This window comes from Sapajus apella, unplaced genomic scaffold (genome assembly GCF_009761245.1).
Source record: "Sapajus apella isolate SASKATOON/1434 unplaced genomic scaffold, GSC_monkey_1.0 scaffold19, whole genome shotgun sequence".
NCBI classification, from domain to species: Eukaryota; Metazoa; Chordata; class Mammalia; order Primates; family Cebidae; genus Sapajus; species Sapajus apella.
The window spans coordinates 29,202,726-29,224,811 of NW_022436959.1; the positions used below are offsets into that span (position 1 = coordinate 29,202,726).

General features: G+C 35.6%; 1 protein-coding gene across 5 annotated transcripts in view; it reads right to left on the reverse strand.

Annotated features, from left to right (window-relative positions):
* Positions 1-22,086, reverse strand: part of GLCCI1 (glucocorticoid induced 1) — a 153,621-nt gene that overhangs the window by 99,994 nt on the left and 31,541 nt on the right. For all 5 annotated transcript variants that reach the window (XM_032286745.1, XM_032286747.1, XM_032286749.1 and 2 more), the window contains exon 2: positions 6,196-6,347. In XM_032286745.1, coding sequence (XP_032142636.1) covers positions 6,196-6,347 — 152 coding nt within the window. The remainder of the gene's footprint in view (positions 1-6,195; positions 6,348-22,086) is intronic.

Consider the following 22,086-nt stretch of genomic DNA (forward strand, 5'->3'; position numbering starts at 1 on the left):
AAAAAAAAAAAAAAAAAAAAAAAAAAAAAAAACACAAAAACAAAAAAAACAGATATGCCCTTTTCTTGGATAAGATTCAATAATAATAATAATTAATTCATAATAATAATTAATTCCCCTGAATTAATATTTAATTGTAATATAAAACATTCTAAGAGGAATGTGACAAATTATAAAATTTACTGGGAAAAATAAATATGCAAGACTAGCCATACAAATTATGAAAATGAATTACTATGCAATATAAATCAAAATCATTCAGTAGTAGGCAAAAAAAGATATTAATGGTATATAGTATGGCATAGAGAAGCCAGAAAGAGGTCCAAAGAAGAATGGAAATTTATGATGTGACATCTCAAATCAGCAGGGAAAAGATAAACTACTGATCAACTATTAGTCACTTTGAAACATAAAGCTGGATATCACCTTATGCCTTCCATCAAAATAAACTCTAGAAATATCAAAGAAACAAATATTTAAAAAGAAACATAAAACTATTAAAAGAAAATATAGTTTAAATAAAATTTTTTAACTTAGAGTAGGAGAAATCTTTCCCAATTATGGCATAATGCAAAAAGCCACAAGGCACAGACCCATGTAATAAACACAGCATCCAGAAATAAACCCTCATATATATGGTCAATTGATTTTTGACAAGGGTGTTAAGGCCATTCAATGGGAAAAGGACAGCCTTTTCAACAAATGGTGTTAGGAGAACTGGACATTCACATCTGAAAGAACGAAGGTGGACTCTTACCTTATATTGTATACAAAAATGGGCTCAAATGGATCAAAGACCTAAACTTAAAAGCTAAAATTCTTAGAAGAAAATAAGAAGAAAGCTTATTTGGCAATGATTTCTTGAATATGCCAACAAAAGTACAGGCAACAAATGGAAAATAGATAAACTGAACTTTATCAAAATTAAAAACTAGTTAAGTATCAAAAGATTAAAAAGGCAACCCACAGAATGGGAGAAAATATTTGCAAACCATGTATCTGATAAGAGATTGATATCTAGAATATATAAAGAACTCCTTGAACTCAACAACAAAAAACCCAATTCAAAAATGGTCAAAGGACTTAAATGTCTATATATAGATGGCCAAAAAGCAGATGAAGTGATGCTCAACATCATTAATCATTTAGGAAACACAAATAAAAAATCATAATAACATACTGGGGTGACTCTTGTTTTTTTAAAATAAGGAATAAAGAAAATAACTGCTGGCAAAAATGCAGAAAAACTGGACCACTGTGCATTGCTGATGGGAGTATAAAATAGTATAGCCGTAGCAGAAAACAGCATGTCAGTTCATCAAAAATTTAAACACAGAATTACCCTATGATCCAGCAGTTCTACTTCTGGACATATATATACAAAAGAATTGAAAGCAGAGGCTTGAAAAGATATCCATACACTAATTTTTCCAGCACCATTATTCACAACTGTCAAAAAGCAGAAAGAACCTAATGTCCATCCATAGACAAATGGATAAAGAAAATGCAGTACATATGTCTAATGGGATATTATTCCACCTTAAAAAGAAAGGAAATTTTGACACATGCTACAACACAGATGAACCCTGAAATCAGTATACTAAGTAAAATAAACCAGACACAAAAGGATAAATACTGTGTGATTTTTCTTATATGAGGCTCCTAGAGTAAATTCACAGAGAAAGAAAATAGAATGATGGCTACCAGAGGCTGGGGTATGGTGGGGAGGATGGAGACCTAGTATTTAATAGGTGGAAAAAGTGAAAATGTGTTAGACATGGATGGTGGTAATGGTTTTACAATAATGTGAATGCACTTAATGCTATAGAACTGTACCTTTAAAACATGGTTAACTCATCTTCATCCATGGTGAATTTAATTATTTTAGGGGTGAGGGAGGGGGGAGACAAGTCTCACTCTGTTGCCCAGGCTGGAGTGTGGTAGGGCAATCCTGGCTTTCACTGAAACCTTCACCTCCCAGGTTCAAGTGATTCTCTTGCCTCATCCTCGGGAGTAGCTGGGATTACCGACACATGACACCATGTCTGGCTATCATGTTATATGTATTTTACCACAACTTAAAAAATAGGGGAAAAAATGAGGTAGGGATTTACACGTCGTTATAAGGAGAGATCCCCATGATCCATCAAATGGAAAAAGCAAGTCAATGATATGATATAGAATGTAATTCCATAGTGTATATGTTTCAATAATATCTTACAGAAAATTTCTCAAAACGTGTTCCCCCCCCCCCCCAAAAAAAAAAAAAAAACCTGTTAATAATAATTTTTTTAAGTAATAGGTCCAGGGAGTCAGCGGCTACTTATTCATGTCCTTCTATATTACATGGATTATTTTACCATCAAAAAGCACTACTTTTAAAACAAAGTCAGATAAAACTCAAAAATACATAACTAAAATATTTACTTATTTTAATTTGGCTGAACTAAAAACATTCTGGAACAATTACAGAATGTCTATAAATATATCACTAAGCATCCCTGCAAGAACTGAGAAGCACAGAGATTTTATACTATGATAGGATGCTGACCTTGGCAGGGAGCAGATGCCTGAAGTGGAAACACTATGTTTAGGCAAGTAACTTTTTTCTTTTACAAGTTATATATAAAAAACATTCAATCCATCATTTTATTACAATATAAATCTAATCAAAAGCATTTTAAATCCTTGTTTTAAAAAAACAAAAGCAGCAAGAAGGCAGTGGTAGTTTCTCTTGTTAAGACTGAATACATTAACTTGCAGAAAGCCTAATGAAAATCACCTCTGTAGATTAACACCATCATGTCTTCTAATTTAATGGACATTTCAAAAGAGGTGACATTTTGAGACTGAGGTAGCCTGTTCCACAGACTGCTTTAGATGGACTACTCATACAAAGAAAATTGTCTAACTATCAGAAAAAGTTTAAGGTCTATAAAAGTCAAAGAAAGGTATAACAGGAAAATAAACTAATAAGACACTATTTTTTAAAAATGTTTAAATAAAATTAAGAAAAGTTAATTAAGCAAATGACAAAACTCTAAGAAAAAACACTTCCTGTGCTGTTTTTTTCTTTCATTCTATTTTGATACTGATTTTATGTCCACACTGAATCTTTTGAAAAGCTTTTAATTAAGAAACATACTATGATCTAAAAAGCCTACAAAAATTTGTTTAAAAGGTTATTATACATTGCATATTAGTCAGTAGAGTGTTGATTATAGGATAGTAACCACACAATCTCCAAATCCCAGTGACTTAAAACTGCAAAAGTTAATTTCTTGCTTATACAACATGTATGGGTCATTAAGAAGGCTATGCTTGTCACTGTCAGTGATCCAGATGGACAAAGGGGGAGTGAACAGTTACTTCCCTGTCAGAGAGAATGCACCAGTTCTTTAAAGCTTCTTCCCAAATCAAGTCTCATGGCCACACTTAACTTCAAGTGGGCAGAGAAGCAGAATCCTACCACGTGCCCAGAAGAGAGAATGCCAGTATCTATGAACAGCTCTAATCACACTACTATACCTGGGAAGTTGTAGGAAATACCTCTGATTATTGCTGTATTTATTATTTTTATTACTTGGCCACTTTACAAAGAATAAATATTACTTTCACATTTAAAAACACAGTTTAACACAGAATTTAAAATTTGTCCAGAGACTATACCTCAGACTGTGGAGTGAAGACTGAGGAATCATTACTGTCTTATTACAGTAATCTTAATTGCAAGTTCAATTTTAAGAGTTGGTAATACATTTTTTGTTTTATAAAGGTTGTGTCTGCAAGGCTACAGTAATAATATTTCACAAATGGCTTTTAGTTTTTCTTTCTACTATGCTAAACAGATGACTCTAAATCTGGCAGTGATCCATGTCTTCAGAGGCCTTAAAAATGTAAAGCTGTATCTTTTAGACCTCAGAATAAACATGTGAATGTGCAAATTGGGTATTACTAATTTTAATTTACAGAAAAGAAAGCTTAAGACTGGGTTGCAAAGCAGTGAAGTCAGAAGGGCCATTTTTTTTTTTTTTAACATTTTACTAATAGAAATTTCAAACAGAACAGTTAAAAGAGAAAAAACCTGTTCATGAGGGCCCATAAAGCCAATACTCAGCCTCTCTATATAACATTTTGCTCTATTTGCTCTACCAGATACCTATCTAGCTATCCACTCATCATTCAATCTTATTTTTGATTCATTTCAAAGTTGCAGACAGCAGTATACTTCATCTCTAAACATCTGAGTTCAGTATTTGTTTTCTGTTCATATTCTATGTTTTTCAAATTAAAGTTATATAGCAAAATGTGCAAGTGTACACTTGGGTAAGTTCTGATAAATGAATTCACCAACATAACCCAAACTTCTATTAAGATATATAACACTGGCCAAGCATAGTGGCTTATGCCTATAATCCCAACACTCTGGGAGGCCAAGGCTAGTGGCTCACTTGAGGCCAGGAGTTCAACACTAGCCTCTACTGCTGAAACTCCGTCTCTACTAAAAATATAAAAATTAGCTGGGCGTGGTGGCAGGGGCCTGTAGTCCCAGCTACTTGGAAGGCTGAGGCATGAGAATTGCTTGAATCTGGGAGGCAGAAGTTGCAGTGAGCCGAGATCACACCACTGCACTCCAGTCTAGGCAACAGAACAAGACCCTGTCTCAAAAAAAAAAAAAAAAAAAAAAGATATATAACATTTAACTTATAGAAATGGAGAACAGAACGATGGTTATCAGAGGCTAAGGGTTGGTGGTCCTGGGGAGATGCTGGTCAAAGGACACAAAATTTCAGTTATGAGAAATAACTTCAAGCAATCTATTATATATCATGATGACTACAGTAAATAACAATATATTGTATATTCGAAAATTTCTAAGAGAGTAGATTTTAAGTGTTCCTAACACACACAAAAAAATGAGGTATATATTAGATTGATTTAATCATTTCAAATGTGTGTATATATCAAAGAATCATGCTATACACCATTAATATAAATAACTTTTACTTAATTAAAATTAATTTTAAATTAAATTAATTAACATTTCCATTATCCCAGAAAGTTCCCTCAGTGGGCCTTCATTTGAATCCATCTGTGCCCAGATCTTTAACTGTCTAGACCCACACTTCTACGTTTTGCTAGTTATTTCTACTTGGAAATTCCACTGCTTGCCATATTAAACTTATCCTCTTCCGCATTAAATGAATACTCAATCAAAAGACTAGGGCAGCATAAAATATTACAAGGACAGAATTGATGAGATAGATGATAAAGAAGAAGCCAGTTTCACAGTTTCAAGCTTGCCTGAGAAAATGACAAAAACTCAGCAGCAGAGTTTTATAGATCATGTACAAAAAACTCTCTTCCTCTCTTTTTCCTCATTCTTCAGAGATGAAACTCTATTCTATTTCCCTAACCTACAGAGCCCAATATGCTCTTTCCTTTGAATGCCCTGGTATTTACATACCCCATTCATCTAACACTGTCTTCATTTACCAGTTTTTTAAATGTATGTCTTATCTACCTAACTGTGCGGCAGGTTCTTTAAAACCAATAACCATATCATATTTTTAGTATTCTTCATGATGATAATAAATGCTGATTGACCACTGTTAGGAAGATATGGTCAATAACTCAGATAATCATGAATAAAGATGTTTTCAGATTTTTTTTTCTATCATGGAGAAAAAGCTTTTAATCAAAAGCTTGGGGATCCTTCCAAAAACGCGAAATGTGACAGTTAATTTATATTTCCCTCTGAAGGATTTTAATCTTTGTTTTAACAGAAAAAAATAAATTATCCATCATACATTTTATTAGGCATATGTTAATACTTTATAAATTATTTTCAAGAAGTGTGCAAACTACTCTTTAAAAAGTTTTATATTTTCTAAAATGGTTACTAATCATTTTAATTTCTATTGGAAAGCAATTTTTAAAATTACAACAAAAGTCTTTAAAGCCATGTAATATAGACTGATGTGCTATTTAAGTATTAAAGAATTTCAAAGCTTCTAAAACCCAGATGACAAAAAACAATTATTGCAAAGTTTATTTAAAACAATGGATTTTCCTTTCTTCCTTGGGTCGATGTATTTCAAATTTGGGAAAATTTTATTACATTACATTTTCTTTACTTTGATCAAACCAGAAGAAGTGCAGGGTGATAAGCTGATTTTGATTTGCTTATTTTACCTGAGTAGCTTTGTCTTTCATGCATGAAGGGTAGTGAACATGAGGATCCCGTGGCCACTGTCCTGTGAGGTAAGGTCCTGTTATTGTATCCAAAGAGGAGGTTCGCCTTATTGTACTAGAGGTCCGAACTTGCTGAGATTTTGGCCTGTCCACTGCAAAAAGTGAAAAAAAAAAAAAAAAAAATGGATTAGTCATTAGTGAATGAAGTAAAATGTAAAGTTATTTAAACTTCATAGTTTGTAGAATATCATCCTGTCAATTTTCCCCGTGATACATATTTACACTAATAGTCCTGTTGCATGATCAGATGAAACGTATGACCCATGTCCCAAAGAAAATACGTTCATGTTAAGTCTTACATACATTTCCAGGGCTTCCACGACCCTATGAAGCCTATCCATTTTAGGGACCTGTAATAAATCTGTGTATCATCTCTTGCCATTATTTTAATTGTATGCCTCATTTGAACTGCCAGTTTTCTGACTGCTATCTCTGCATCCACTTCAAGTAAACTTTACAGTTCCATGCCCAAACAGAAAACACTTCCACAGTGACCTGTATTTAACTTAAAGCCCATATTATTTAGTATGACGTAATAAGCTTTCACAATTTGGCTGGCATATACTTCAATGTTTAATATCCTGCTACTCCATAATCCCATGCTAAGCGTCACATGAATGGCCTGTGTTTTTCCAAAAGTAAATATATTCTTTCTGCCTCTGTACATTCTCCTTCCTGAGCCTAGAACTCTCTCCTTTCTTGTTTACTTGACAAACTCATTTATTTTCAAGACTAACTAAGATGTCACACTGCCTCTGTGAAAGCTTCCCCAATGCCCTTTTCTCTCCCCTTCCTTCTAAGATATACTTTCCTGTCTCTGCTTTCGTGGCACCCTAAACTTATTTCTCTCTCCCATCAGCGCGTAAGTTTAAACCCTACAGACTGACTAGGAGTCAGCATTCAATACTCACTTAATGAATTTATTCACAACTACACAAAAATAACATGTGTAAATAACTTTATATTTTAATTCAACCTCCTCATTCACAGATGAAAAATTTGAAGCCTAGAGGAATACTGAACAAAAGATGCAAACAGGATACAGGTAAAAAGAAACCAAAATCTATACACAGTTCAATCAATCAGCCATAACAAACTATCATACTTCTCCTTCCCATAGGGGTATCACAAGTATCTCCTAAAAATTAATCACACTACACACCAAACCTATAAAGAGAATTTTTCATGTATCCATCCCAAGTAATTTACTACTAGTGTGCATTTGATGATACAATTCAATAGATTTACAGGTTCCCAAGGCTAAGAGTCTTTTCAGAGTCATATCTCACATCAAACAAAATGCCTTCCTCTTTACAGAGGGTGAAGAAATATTTATTATTGAATGCTGTCCTTTAACTACCTTTCAGAAATCAGAATGCATAGTTTACCAGAAAAATAGAAGAAAATGCAGTATACTCTAATGTTATATTATGCAGGTAATAGGTTGGAATTACAGTTTTTATTTTTTCCTTTGACCCAAGAATTGTTAGAAAATATCTGAAAATCACCAGATTTCCTCTTTATCTGTATTACTTTAGCTCTAAATGTATTGTACTGAAAGCAGAAAATCTAGTGGAACCTATTTCTATTCTTTGGAATTGCCTGAAATTTTCCCTGTGACTACAAACATGGTCAACATTTCATGAATCAGAAAAGACATTTTGTTTTCAGAATACATAGTTCCTTGTCTTGTATATCAATTGAATTAAAATACAGAATATAGGAATAATATAATTATCAGTTTTATCTGTTACAGACGTAGAAGAGTACTATAAAATATTTAAACTATAATTGAGTTCTAAAAATTCTCTTTATTCTTTGAACATTTTTGACTTTTATATTTTAGTTCTGTATTATTTGGTACATATAGCTTCTTGACATCGACATCACAGCTTATATGCATTATTGTTTTATCACATTATTTTTTAAATTTTATCATGCTGAATATTATGACCTCCTCTGCTTTATTTCTGATAATTTGCATGGTATGCCCATCCTTTTAAGTTCTTAAAAGATTTTTTAAATGTGTATCATAAAACAAAGTATTTTTTTAATACTTTTGAAAAAAATAAACTTTGTAGCAAGCCTTCTGGTTGTAAAAGGTGACCTCATCCCACATATTTATTGTTATAACAAATTTGGTTTAACTTGTCATGTAATTTTTTCCTATTTTGGAATGTTTCCTTGCTACTTGTTTTGTTTTATTGCTTCTTCTTCTCCCTTTATCCTCATCTCCCCTACTACATCATAGGTAACTCTGAAGACATATAAACTATTTCTAGTTCTATTAATACTACTAAAAGTTACTTATATTAATTTATAAAAATATTTTTCCTGGTTATAAAGGCAATACCTACTAATTTTAACAACACTGGGAAACACAAAATTAACATATCCTATTATCTGATTTATTCATTTGCTTAAAATTTTAAAGTTTACTTTAAATTCCTTCCACCATAAAGAAATAAAAAACAGACTGTTGAGAGGCAAGTCCAACAGTTAACAGCTGACCTCTAAATTTAAAAGGCCTATACAAAAGTCAGCTACAATCAGATAAGGAAAAGCCATTCTGAGTGAATAATTTGTGCCTCTACTTAAATTGCTCAAACTATTTGAAAAGCTGTAAATAGTTCACTTAGTTATTAAAACTTTTTATTTTAGTAATTAAACAACAGGAACCATGTTTAATTATTTTTTTGAGGGGGAATAAATTTATTTTATTTAATTCGTTTTTTTAAATTGTACTTTGGGCTCTGGAGTACATGTGCACATCGTGCATCCTGCAGGACTGTTGCATAGGTACATACATGCCATGGTGGTTTGCCATCTCCACTCCCCCCACCATCGCCCACATCAGGCATTTCTCACAGTGTTATCCCTCTCCATCCTCCCTGCCCCCTGCGGTTCCTCCTCTCCCTTCCTCTCCACCCCCCGCAACTAGCCCTGTGAGTGTTGTTCCCTTCCCTGTGTCCAAGTGTTCTCATTGTTCATCACCCACCTATGAGTGAGAACATGCGGTGTTTGATTTTCTGTTCTTGTGTCAGTTTGCTGAGAATGATGGTTTCGAGATTCATCCACGTCTCCACAAAGGACACAAACTTATGTTTTATAGGTGCATAGTATACCATGATGTGTATGTGCCACATTTTCCTTGTCCAGTCTATAATTGATGGGCATTTGGGTTGGTTCCAGGTCTTTGCTATCGTAAACAGTGCCCCAACAAACATATGTGTGCACGTGTCTTTATAATAGAATGATTCCTTTGGATATATACCCAGTAAGGGATTGCTGGGTCAAATGGAATTTCTATTTCTAGGTCCTTGAGGAATCGCCACACTGTCTTCCACACTGGTTGAACTAATTTACACTCCCACCAACAGTGGAAAAGTGTTCCTTTTTCTCCACATCCTCTCCAGCATCTGTTGTCTCCAGATTTTTTAATGACTGCCGTTCTAGCTGGCAGGAGACGGTATCTCAATGTAGTTTTGATTTGCATTTCTCTAATGACCGATGACGATGAGCATTTTTATATGTTTGTTGGCTTCATAAATGTCTTCTTTTGAAAAGTGTCTGTTCATATCCATCGCCCACTTTTGAATGGGTTTGTTTTTTTTCTTGTAAATCTGCTTTAGTCCTTTGTAGATTCTGGATATTAGCCCTTTTTCAGATGGGTAGATTGCAAAAATTTTTTCCCATTCCATTGGTTGTTGGTTCATTCTAATGATTGTTTCTTTCACTGTGCAGCAGCTCTGGAGTTTAATTAGATCCCATCTGTCTATTTTGGCTTTCGTTGCCAATGCTTTTGGTGTTTTAGTCATGAAGTCCTTGCCTATGCTTATATCCTGAATGGTGTTGCCTAGGTTTTCTTCGAGGGTTTTTGTGGCGTTAGTTCTTATGTTTAAATCTTTAATCCATCTGGAGTTAATTTTTGTATAAGGTGTAAGGAAGGGGTCCAGTTTCAGCTTTCTGCACATGGCTAGCCAGTTTTCTCAACACCATTTATTAAACAGGGAATCCTTTCCCCCTTGCTTTTGTGAAGTTTGTCAAAGATCAGATGGTTGTAGATGTGTGGGGTTGCTTCCGAGGCCTCTGTTCTGTTCCATTGGTCTATATCTCTGTTTTGGTACCAGTACCATGCTGTTTTGATTACTGCAGCCTTGTAGCATAGTTTGAAGTCAGGTGGCGTGATGCCTCCCGCTTTGTTCTTTTTGCTTACGATTGTCTTGGCTATGTGGACTCTTTTTTGGTTCCATATGAATTTTAAGGTGGCCTTTTCCAGTTCTGTGAAGAAGGTCAGTGGTAGCTTGATGGGGATAGCACTGAATCTATAGACTACTTAAGGCAGTATGGCCATTTTCACAATATTGATTCTTCCTAACCATGAGCATGAGAATGTTTTTCCACCTGTTTGTGTCCTCTCTTATTTCCTTGAGCAGTGGTTTGTAGTTCTCCTTGAAGAGATCTTTTACATCCTTTGTTAGTTGTGTTCTTAGGTATTTTATTCTCTTTGTGGCAATTGTAAATGGGAGTTCATTCATGATTTGGCTCTCTGTTTGTCTGTTGCTGGTGTATACGAATGCTTGTGATTTCTGCACATTGATTTTGTATCCTGAGACTTTGCTGAAGTTGCTTATCAGCTTAAGTAGGTTTTGGGCTGAGACAATGGGGTCTTCTAAATATACGATCATGTTGTCTATAAACAGGGACAATTTGACTTCTTCTTTTCCTAACTGAATGGCCTTTATTTCTTTTTCTTGCCTAATATCTCTGGCTAGAACTTCCAATACTATAATGAATAGGAGTGGTGAGAGAGTGCATACTTGTCTACTGACAGTTTTTAAAGGGAATGCTTCTAGTTTTTTCCCGTTCAGTATGATATTGGCTGTGGGTTTGTCGTAAATAGCTTTTATTATTTTGAGATACGTTCTGTCAATACCTAGTTTATTGAGAGTTTTTGGCATAAAGGGCTGTTGAATTTTGGTGAAGGCCTTCTTTGCATCAATTGAGATAATCATGTGGTTTTTGTCTTTGGTTCTGCTTATGTGGTGAATTACGTTTATAGATTTGCATATGTTGAACCAGCCTTACATCCCCAGGATGAAGCCTACTTGATTGTGGTGAATAAGCTTTTTGATGTACTGATGGATTCAGTTTGCCAGTATTTTATTGAAGATTTTTGCAGCAATATTCGTCATGGATACTGGCCTGTAGTTTTCTCTTTTAGTTGTGTCTCTGCCAGATTTTGGTATCAGGATGATGTTGGCCTCAGAGAAAGAGGGAGGACTCCCTTTTCGTATTGTTTGGAATAGTTTCAACAGGAAATGTACCAACTCCTCTTTATATACATCTAGTAAAATTCAGCTATGAACCCATCAGTCCTGGACTTTTTTTGGTTGGTAGGCCATTAATTGCTGCCTCAACTTCAGACCTTGTTATTGGTCTATTCAGGGTTTCAGCTTCTTCCTGGCTTAGTCTTGGGAGTGTGCAAGTATCCAGGAATTTATCTATTTCTTCCAGATTTACTTGTTTATATACATAGAGCTGTTTGTAGTAATCGCTGATGATAGTTTATATGTCTGAGGAATCAGTGGTGATCTCCCCTTTATTGTTTTTAATTACACCTATTAGATTCTTCTTTTCTTTTTTATTAGTCTAGCTAGCGTTCTATTTTTTTGATCTTTTCAAATAACCAACTCCTAGATTTATTGATTTTTTTGAAGGGTTTTTTGTGTCTCTATCTTCTTAAGTTCTGCTTTGATCTTAGTTATTTATTGTCTTCTGTTAGCTTTTGTTTTTTTTTGATCTTGCTCTTCTAGCTCTTTCAATTTTGACAATAGGGTGTCGATTTTAGATCTTTCCTTGTTTCTCATGTGGGCATTAACTGCTATTAAATTTTCCTCTAGACCCTACTTTACATGTGTCCCATAGGTTCTGGTAAGTTGTGTCTTCTTTCTTGTTGGTTTTGAAGAACATTTTTATTTCTGCCTTCATTTCATTGTTTATCCACTTATTATTCAGGAGAAAGTTGTTCAGCCTCCCTGTGATTGTGCATATATATTTAGGATAGTTAGCTATTCTTGTTGCATTGATCCTTTTACCATTATGTAATGCCCTTGTCTCTTTTGATCTTTGTTGGTCTAAAGTCCATTTTGTCAGAGACTAGGATTGCTACCGCTGCTTTTTTTTTTTTTTTTTTGCTCTCCATTTGCTTGGTAAATCTTCTTCCATCTCTTTATTTTGAGTCTATGTGAGTCTTTGCATGTGAGAAGAGTCTCCTGAATACAGCACACCGATGTGTCTCGACTTTTTATCCAGTTTGCCAGTCTGTGTCTTTTGATTGGGGCATTTAGGCCATTTACATTCAGTGTTAACATTATGTTTGAATTTGATCCTGCCATTTTGTTATTGGCTAGTTGTTTTGTCCATTAGTTGACTTGGTTTCTTCATTGTGTCGTTGTTCTTTACCATTTGGCAAGTTTTTGCAGTGGCTGGTACCAGTTGTTCCTTTCCATGCTTAGTACTTCCTTTAGTAACTCTTGTAAGGCAGGTCTTATGGTGATGAAATCTCTCAGCAATTGCTTGTCCATAAAAGATTTTATTTCTCCTGTGCTTATGAAGCTTAGCTGGATATGAAATTCTGGACTGAAAATTCTTTTAAGGATGTTGAATGTTGGCCCCCACTCTCTTCTAACTTGTAGGGTTTCTGCCAAGAGATCCGCAGTGAGTCTGTGGTCTTTCCTTTGCACATGACTTGATCTTTCTCTCTGGCTGCCCTTAGGATTTTTTCCTTCATTTAAATCCTGGTGAGTCTTACAATTATATGCCTTGGGGTTGCTCTTCTTGAGAAATATCTTTGTGGTGTTCTCTGTATTTCCTGGATTTGAATGTTGACCTGCCTTGTTAGGTTGGGGAAGTTCTCTTGGATAATATCCTGAAAAGTGTTTTTCAACTTGGATTCATTCTCCCTGTTCACATTCAGGTACACCAATCAAGCATAGATTAGGTCTTTTCACATAATCCCATAGTTCTTGGAGGCTTTGTTCATTTATTTTCACTCTTTTTTCTCTAATCTTATCTTCTCATTTTATTTCATTTGATTTGATTTTCTATCTCTGATATCCCTTCCTCTGCTTGATCGATTCAGCTCTTGAAACTTGTATATGCTTTGCGAAGTTCTTGTGCTATGTTTTTCAGCTCCATCAAGTCATTTATGTTCTTCTCTAAGCTGGTTATTCTAGTTAGCATTTCACGTAACTTTTTTTCAGGGTTCTTAGTTTCTTTGCACTGGGTTAGAACATGGTCTTTTAACTCAGAGTTATTTTAGTTTGTTAATACCCACCTTCTGAAGCTTGCTTCTGTCAATTTGTCAAACACGTTCTCTGTCTTGTTTTGTTCCTTTGATGATGAGGAGTTGTGATCCTTGGGAGGGGAAGAGGTGTTCTGGTCTTTGATGGTTTCATCCTTTTGTGCTGTTTCTTCCCATCTTTGTGGATTTATCTCCCTTTGATCTTTGAAGTTGGGGAGGAGTCTCTGAGTGGACATCCTGTCTGTTGAGGTTGGAGCTATCTTTTTTGGCCTGTAGAGGCACTGCTGGGGTGTCTCAGGTTCAGTCAGGTTGCTGGGTGGGTGGTCCTTCCCTGGAGTTCCTTTGTAGGTGAGATTAGCCCCACCTTCTCAATGGCATCTCTCCTTCCCTGAGCTCAAGCTTCCTGGTTAGGGTCAAACTGATGTATTTGCTGCCAAGCCCTCTAGTGCGTGGGCTTCAGTTTGAGTTTTGTGGGTGGTGGGGCCTGCCAGGCATTACGGCATGTTTCCCTGCTTTCAACTCTGCCTCTTTCCGTGGGACAGGTCCGTTCCGCTGGTGTTAGTCTTAACTTCCACTGACAACTTGCAGTACTTGGCAGGAGCCATTGCTCAGATTTGCATCAACAACCCATAGCACCCCTTAGTCTGGCAGGGCTCTTATGGACTGTGAGTTGCAGAGGGGATGAGGTAAGCACAGGATCAGAATCAGAGAACTGAGGGGGTGACAACCCCGACCCTCCGAGCTGGCTACAGGTTCCAGGTGGGGACTTGCCCCATCCTGTCTCAGTTTGCCCTCCCTGGGCAGCTCTCACCCTGCGGCTCCTTCCCTGGGCTATTTTCAGTGCACTACCAGTCCCACTGAAGTGAACCCGGCACCTCACTTGGAATCGTGAAGTCCTCTAGCCCTCTGCATCTCATTTGCTGAGAGCTGCATTCTGGTGTTGCCTCCTGTCGGCCACCTTGGCACATCTTCCCCCACTTAATTCGTGTTTTCTACAAAGAGTCTCCTTCTGTCACCCAGGGCTAGAGGGCAGTGGCATGATGACAGCTCATTGCAGCCTCAAACTCCCAGACTTAAGTGATCCTCCTGCCTCAGTCTCTTGAGTAGCTGCGACCACAGTTATGCATCACCACACTCAGCTAATTTTTTAAATTTATAGAGATGAGGTCTCACTATGTTGACCAGGCTGGTCTCAAACTCCTGGGCTCAAGTGGTACTCCAATCTTAGCCTCCCAAAATGCTAGGATTACAGGTATAAGCCACCGCTTGCAGCCTTGTTCTTTTTAGATTCCTGGGCTCAACCTATCCTCCTGCCTCAGCTCTAGGACTACAGGTGTGCACTACCACATCTGGCTAATTTTTAAATTTTTTGTAGAGATGGGGGTCTCGCTGTGTTGCTAAAGATGGTTTCAAACTCCTGGTCTCACGCAATCCTTTCCCCTTAGGCTCCCAAAGCGCTGAGATTACAAGCATGAGTCACAATACCCAGCCCATATTAATGTTTTATAATGAGTTAAATATATAAATAATCTATGAATGAGTCCCTTGGTCTGTATAATAATATTCTAATCTATACTTACTTTTACTTACTTACTCTATATTTACTTAGTTTTTCTTTTATTTTATTTTTAACCATTGAATCTTTCCCTGTCTCTTTAAAAAGATCACATGCTCTACCCTTAGTGTTCACTTTCTATGGCTGACTACTCTGTCAGAACTATGGTTTTCTAATTGTTTTAACTAATATTCCTACTGGTAAATATACAGTCATGCAGTAATGTGTAGTTGCTTATTTATGAACTGGATATCTAAGATGTTGCTAATATATATTATAAAATGCAAAATACAAAAAATAGAAATGTGTATGTAGGAAATAAAAAATAAAAATACAGAAATTATATGTCCTTTCTGTACCCAAAAAAATAAATTTTCGGGGGCAAAAACCTATTGAGGGACAATAAAAGTATAAATACACACTCTAGAAAATATCCTGCTGTTAAAAAAAAAGTCAACCAGTTCTTTGAAATCTGTGACTAGCAGCTGAACTTTTAGATCTAATAAATTTAAACGTGTAGTCAGCTCCTTCAAAAGGTCATTTGCTATTAGTAAATTAAGAGCTGGCCATGACAATAAGAACTTCAAAAACTAAATACAAAACACTCTAAGGCAGAATGCTTACAAACATTAGAAAGTAACAAAGTACAGTATAGCTTCTCTGGAAAAAGACTCAGCCATGCAAACGAGGCATTTTGCATGCAAATAAAAGTTAAAAGTAGTTACAATAAAAGTGGTGCCTCGGCCAGGTGTGGTCACCTATACAGGCTTACACCTGTAATACCAGCAATTTGGGAGGCTGAGGCGGGCAGATCACCTGAGGTCAGGAGTTCGAGACCAGCCTGGCCAACATGGCAAAACCCCATCTCTACTAAAAGCACAAAAATTAACCAGGGGTGGTGGCGGGCGCCTGTAATCCCAGCTACTTAGGAGGCTGAGGCAGGAGAATCGCAGTGAGCTGAGATCGCACCATTGCACCACTCCAGCCTGCGCAACAACAGCGAGACTCTGACTCAACAAAACAAAACAAAACAAAAACCTACCTCCTCAAAAACTAAGTCTGAAAAACATATAAAGTAGGGTCTCATAAAATGAAAGTGCCAGAGTAAAATTAAATCAAAGACTGCTCTAATATATAAGCAAAGTGAAATTTAGATTTTAATAACTTAGTTTCATTAAATAATTTAAGCCTGAGTCTGAAAATTCTATAAACTACCTATAATAAAAAGCTACCTCATTTATTTATTTATTTATTTATTTATTTATTTGCGACAGAGTCCTACTCTGTCATCCAGGCTGGAATGCAGTACATGATCTCAGTTCACTGCAACCTCTGCCTCCCAGGTTCAAGTGATTCTCACGTCTCAGACTCCCAAGTAGCTGGGATTAAAAATGTGAACCAACACGTCTGGCTAATTTTTGTTATTTTTTGTAGAGGCAGGGTTTTACCAAGTTGGCCAGGTCCAGACTGGTCTTGAATTCCTGGCCTCAAGTGATCTGCCCGCCTTGGCCTCTCAAAGTGCTAGCATTACAGGCCTGAGTCACCACACCCAGCCTCTATAGCTACTTTATAAAACCTTTATCTTTAACAGTCAGTGAGTTTTTCATGATGTTTAATAAGTTTACTTATTAATTCAATCTTCACTAAAATCAAAATAACAAATTCATCAAGAACAGACTGAATACAAGACATTAAGTTGCTTTTCAACTTCAAAATATCCTGAAATGATACAGTTCTTAATCTACCTGAGATCAAGAACAGTCATAAATAAATCCAGGTGGGGATTTTTCCTGCTATTGGGTCACTAAGGCTAAGCATAAATTTGCTAAAATTCAATTTTATTAATAGAAATTTACTTCATTAATTCTGTAATGAGAAATAATACCATGAAAGCTGTTTTTTAATGTATTATCACTATTAACATTAAGAGTAATTTCTCGTCTCACAGTTACAGAGAGTGATTTTCAAAATAAATTTCAAAAAAAAGGTAAGAACAAAATAACTGAGAATACAAGATGTGGAAAGGAGACTATATGTTTTTCTACCCAAACTAATGTACATTAGTATTTATCATCCAACAGAATTATTACTAGATTTAGTTTTCCTAAGTTAGCATAATCTAGGCACTTCAACAGCCGTTAAAGGTCTTCCTCCTTGGCATATAAAATGATGAAAAGTTAGCCAAATACATGGGCCACATAAAATCACCAAATTCAAATGAACTTCAGATAAGTGATGGGAAAGACACTAGACATGAATATGCTGTCTGAAATAAAATGAAAGGGCAAAAACTGAAGCTCTCTCAGTGTGGGTAGATTCTGAAACACTAATCAACCAAACCTGGAATCCTGCCACAGAAGCAATCTAGAAAAAAATGCAGAAATGACCATATGGCTGCCCTGCAGAATCTGGAAAGAAACCAACCAAGAAGCTGACAAGAGAAACAAACAGCTTCTGACCAAATGAGGCCTGACACAACTCTGTAACCTGAGGTCCATCAGGAAAAACAAACAAACCAAAAAATGTAGTCAGGCAGCCATTTAGGCTTGATTCTCTAGGATACATGCTCACCTAACAAACTTATGTCAAATGACACAGAGGTTGAAGTAAGACATTTGGAAGGAGGCCTTGAATTTATTTTCAAAGAAAAGAGAGTATCTTTGCAACAAGGCTGAAAAGAAAGCATCACTAATATGGCTATAAGAAGCCTGCTATCAAGCACTGAAAAAGTACCCAACAAATTAAGATGGAGCTCTGATATTTGGAATACATTTTTTTTTAATTATATATGTGGCAAAAGACTTTTTTAAGTTCATTTTCTTGGGAGGTGGCAGAATGACAGTCCTTTAAGGAACTTTAGCAAAGTAGTAATTAGTAGGAGATTCATCAGCCTTATGAATTTCAAATCAATTGTTAATGAAATTCCACACATCTAAAATCCATTATGACTAATGAGTTCACATACTAAAGAAGTAATCCCAAAGAATTAGCAGTTACAAAAACAACTAAAATAATGACCAAAGGTGGAAGGTCACATTGTAAGGAAAGAAACACAAAGATTCCTAATCAGAAAACAGAACATTTCACAAAATTCTGTGAATTTAACTTCTAGTTAAAGCACCAAAGCCAGGAACATTTTTTAATCAAATGAGACAGACTCACTATTACATCTCAATTTATAAAGAACAACTTTTTTTAAAAAACGCACAACAATAAATGTTATAAAATGGGCTTTCTCTTTTTTTGGAGACAGTCTTGCTCTGTCACCCAGGATAGAGTGCAGTGACACAATCTCGGCTCACTGCAGCCTTGATCTCCCAAGCTTACACGATCCTCCTGCCTTAGCTTCCCAAGTATTTGGGGCTACAGGCATATGCTATCACACTCAGCTAATTTTTGTATTTTTTGTAGAGACCGAGTTTTGCCATGTTGCCCAGGCCAGTCTGGAACTCCTGGGCTCAAGTGATTTGCCTACCTCAGCCTCCCAAAGTCGTATCTAATATTACTGGTCAAATACCTTGATAATTAAAGTAGGGAATAATTTCCTCAATATAATAACATATAGGAAAAAGCATTTTCCGTCAAAATTTGCTTTTTATTTAAAGAGAAATAAAGGTAACAAATAGAAAAGTAATTCACTCTTCTAGTAGAGGATACTATTAAAATTATTCACCTGCTTTTATTTGGTATTGATGTCCATATATACAGAAATACATAGATATATACAAAACACAAACACACACACACATACTCTTTCCATATTTGTCCAGGTAACGGGGTTTCACTTCAAACACTAACAGTGTTTGTGTTTTTGTATCAAACAGTGTTTCAAGTGAAACCGTTACCTGGACAAATATGGACAATGTGTATGTATGTGTGTTTTTGTGTACGCCTATGTATATCTATGTAATATATGTAGCATTTTCTGTCCATTAAATAGAGTAGTAAGTCAATATTCAAGATAGTTTCTTATACAAAAGTTTTGTCAAAGTATTCCAAGAAAACACACACACATACTCTCCATATTTGTCCAGGAAATAGTTTCATTTCAAACACTGTTAGATACACAAACACTGTCAGTGTTTGAAGTGAAACTGTTACCTGGACAAATATGGAGTGTGTATGTGTGTGTGTTTGTGTGTGTATGTGTATGTATATCTATATAATATATGTAGCATTTTCTGTCCATTAAATAGAGTAGTAAGTCAATATTCAAGATAGTTCCTTATACAAAAGCTTTGTCAAGTATTCCAACAATATGAAGATGCTGGCGGAATGGACTTTAACAACAGACAGACAGCAATGAAGAAAACTGCTACACTTGAATGTCCCTTCCTAAACTCAGGCAGAAATTTAATTGCCACTCTAATGGTATTAAGAGGTGGGACCATTAACAGGTGGGACCATTAAGAGGTGGAACCATTAAGAGGCAATTAGGCCATGCCTGCTCTGCCTTCATGAATTCATTAATGTTGTTATTACAAGAGCAGGTTGTTATAAGAGGTAGGTCAACCCTCTATTGCTCTCATGCCTTTCTACCTCTGTCATGAGATGACATGGCATGAAGGCCTTCACCAAATGTCATTACCTTGATACTTTGATACTGTACTTCCCAGTCTCTGGAACTGTGAAAAATGAATTTCTTTTCTGTATAAATTATCCAGTCTGTGATACTCTGTTAGAGCAATACAAAATAGATTAAGACAATAGCTGAACCAAAGATTCAAGAACAATACAGATGGTTCCAAATTTATGATATTTCGACTTAGAATTTTTTAACTTTATGATGTGTTTATCAGGATATAACCCCATCGTACCTAAGTCAAGGAGCATTTGGACTTATGACAGTCTGACTTGCAATTTTTTGACTTTACAATGGGTTTACTGGGTTATTAAATACATATTTGGCTTAAAATATTTTCAACTTATATAGGTTTATCAGGATGTAACCCCACTGTAAGTCAAGGAGTATTGCCATCTACAACATAATAATGTCACAAAATATCCCTGCAAAACACTAAATATAAGTGAGTTGAAAGAAGGCATAAAAAAGTATTGGGCCAGAATGGTATCAGCATCTGTGTGAGACAGCAAAGGGAATATACCCAGGCTTCTGATGGTCCAGAGAACAAGAGAACACAATTCACTAACGTATAAATGTAAAGAGACAATCTAGAAGAGCAGCCAAAACTGGGAGGGTATTCTACAGGATCTGATTTGCAAGTGAAGGCAAGTGGACATCAACTCAACAAAGTCTGAGATACTAGAGCAATATGGCTACTCTCAAATCTAAGAAAAATGAACTATTTCCAACACGGAATCCAACAATGAAGAGAAATTACTGGGAGTCTAATCAAAATTGAGAAGCAAAGAAAAGAGAAGGATGAGAAAAAGTTGGACAACAGAGTCAGGGAAACAGCAGATCAAGAATTTTTTTTAAAGGTCATTTTACAAAAAAAACAGTAAAAGTGGAACCACTAGAGCCTTGAAGACAGAAATGCTATCCTGAACTATACCTCTTATTTAAAAGTACAAAAACATTCATTTTACTTAAAAAAAAAAATGAACAACAGAAAAGAGTAGCAGATTCTTCCTAAAGTTGTCATAAGGGAATAACAGGATACAAAGAATAAAAGATGTCCCTATGAATAATGAAAGCATGCCAGAAAAGCCATATAAGATGAAAGCTGTGACCTAATATTCCAAAATAAGTTAAAAATCTTTTTTTTAATGCCAATAGTGATGAAAATCCTCAGTACTTAAAAAATACTCAGAAATGATGTGTCTGATAGTAAGGAAGATATGAAAATAGAGGTGATCAAACTCAGGGAAGACTTAGAAAAAATATCAAAACTTGTTTTAGGGATGAATACTAACTTATAAGAAGCACAATAATGAATAAACACAATGGGTGATGCCTTAACAGAAACAGGAAATGGTAAGAAAAAAACTTTAGATTTAAAAAAATGAGGAGACAAGATTTCAAGAGAAAGTAATATGTAACATAGGCAAAGAAGATCCAACATATATGTATAGCAGGAGTCCCTCAAAAAGATGACCAAAGGAACAAAACAAAAAACACTAAAAACTATCATTTAAAAACTCTCCTAAAATAAAAGATAAGTTGAAAGGACATACTTATATCTGGGGAAAATAATCAACATATCACATATATTTAATAAAGCTAAAGTGACCTTCAAGTATAAAGGCCACAGAATTTAAAAAAAAAAAAACAAAACTGTATCTGAGTTCTTGCCATATAACTAGCAATAACTTAAGGAATATTTTTCCTGTGAATCTTTCCTGAAAATCTATTAGAGAATGCTCTTCAATAAAAAGCCTGGAAAGGAATTAACATAAGGACTGGTGGAAGGTGTGAGTCATTCAGCTAACACCTTTGAAGAAGAAGAGAGCAGCAGTATGTTCAGTATCTGTATAGGCAAGTCTTCCACCACTAAGTGAAAGAAATGGCCATAGAAGGATAGTTAAATTATATTGTTTCCTTCTTAACACATTTGAATTTCAGACTAGAAATTTCCAGAATGCCTGATAACTAAATGTAAGTCATTACATTCCTTCAGAGCCAGATATATATGAGAGAAAGATAGAAAGAAAAACAGAGAGAGAGAAATAGGAAGGAAGGAACGGAGGGAGGAAGGGAAGGAGGGAAGGAAAATTCTCGTATGTCTCCAACATCATTGAATTGGCTAGCCTCAGAGAGGTCAGTTTTCTTCCTAAGTAACCTAGTAAAGAAATCAGGTCCTGCTCAATCTAGAGGGGAAAGTACCTGAAACTGGAGCATTCATACGAAAACCATCAATAGGATTTTTGCCTATTCTCTTCCTCTAAGCCTGACACTCAAAAAGTTCCAAGTGTGTCCTATGGAAGTCTATGGAGAAATGTATTTACCATGACAAATGATGGGATAATGGACTGAGGGGGTTGAAGAAAGGGCCATGTAGAAAAGATA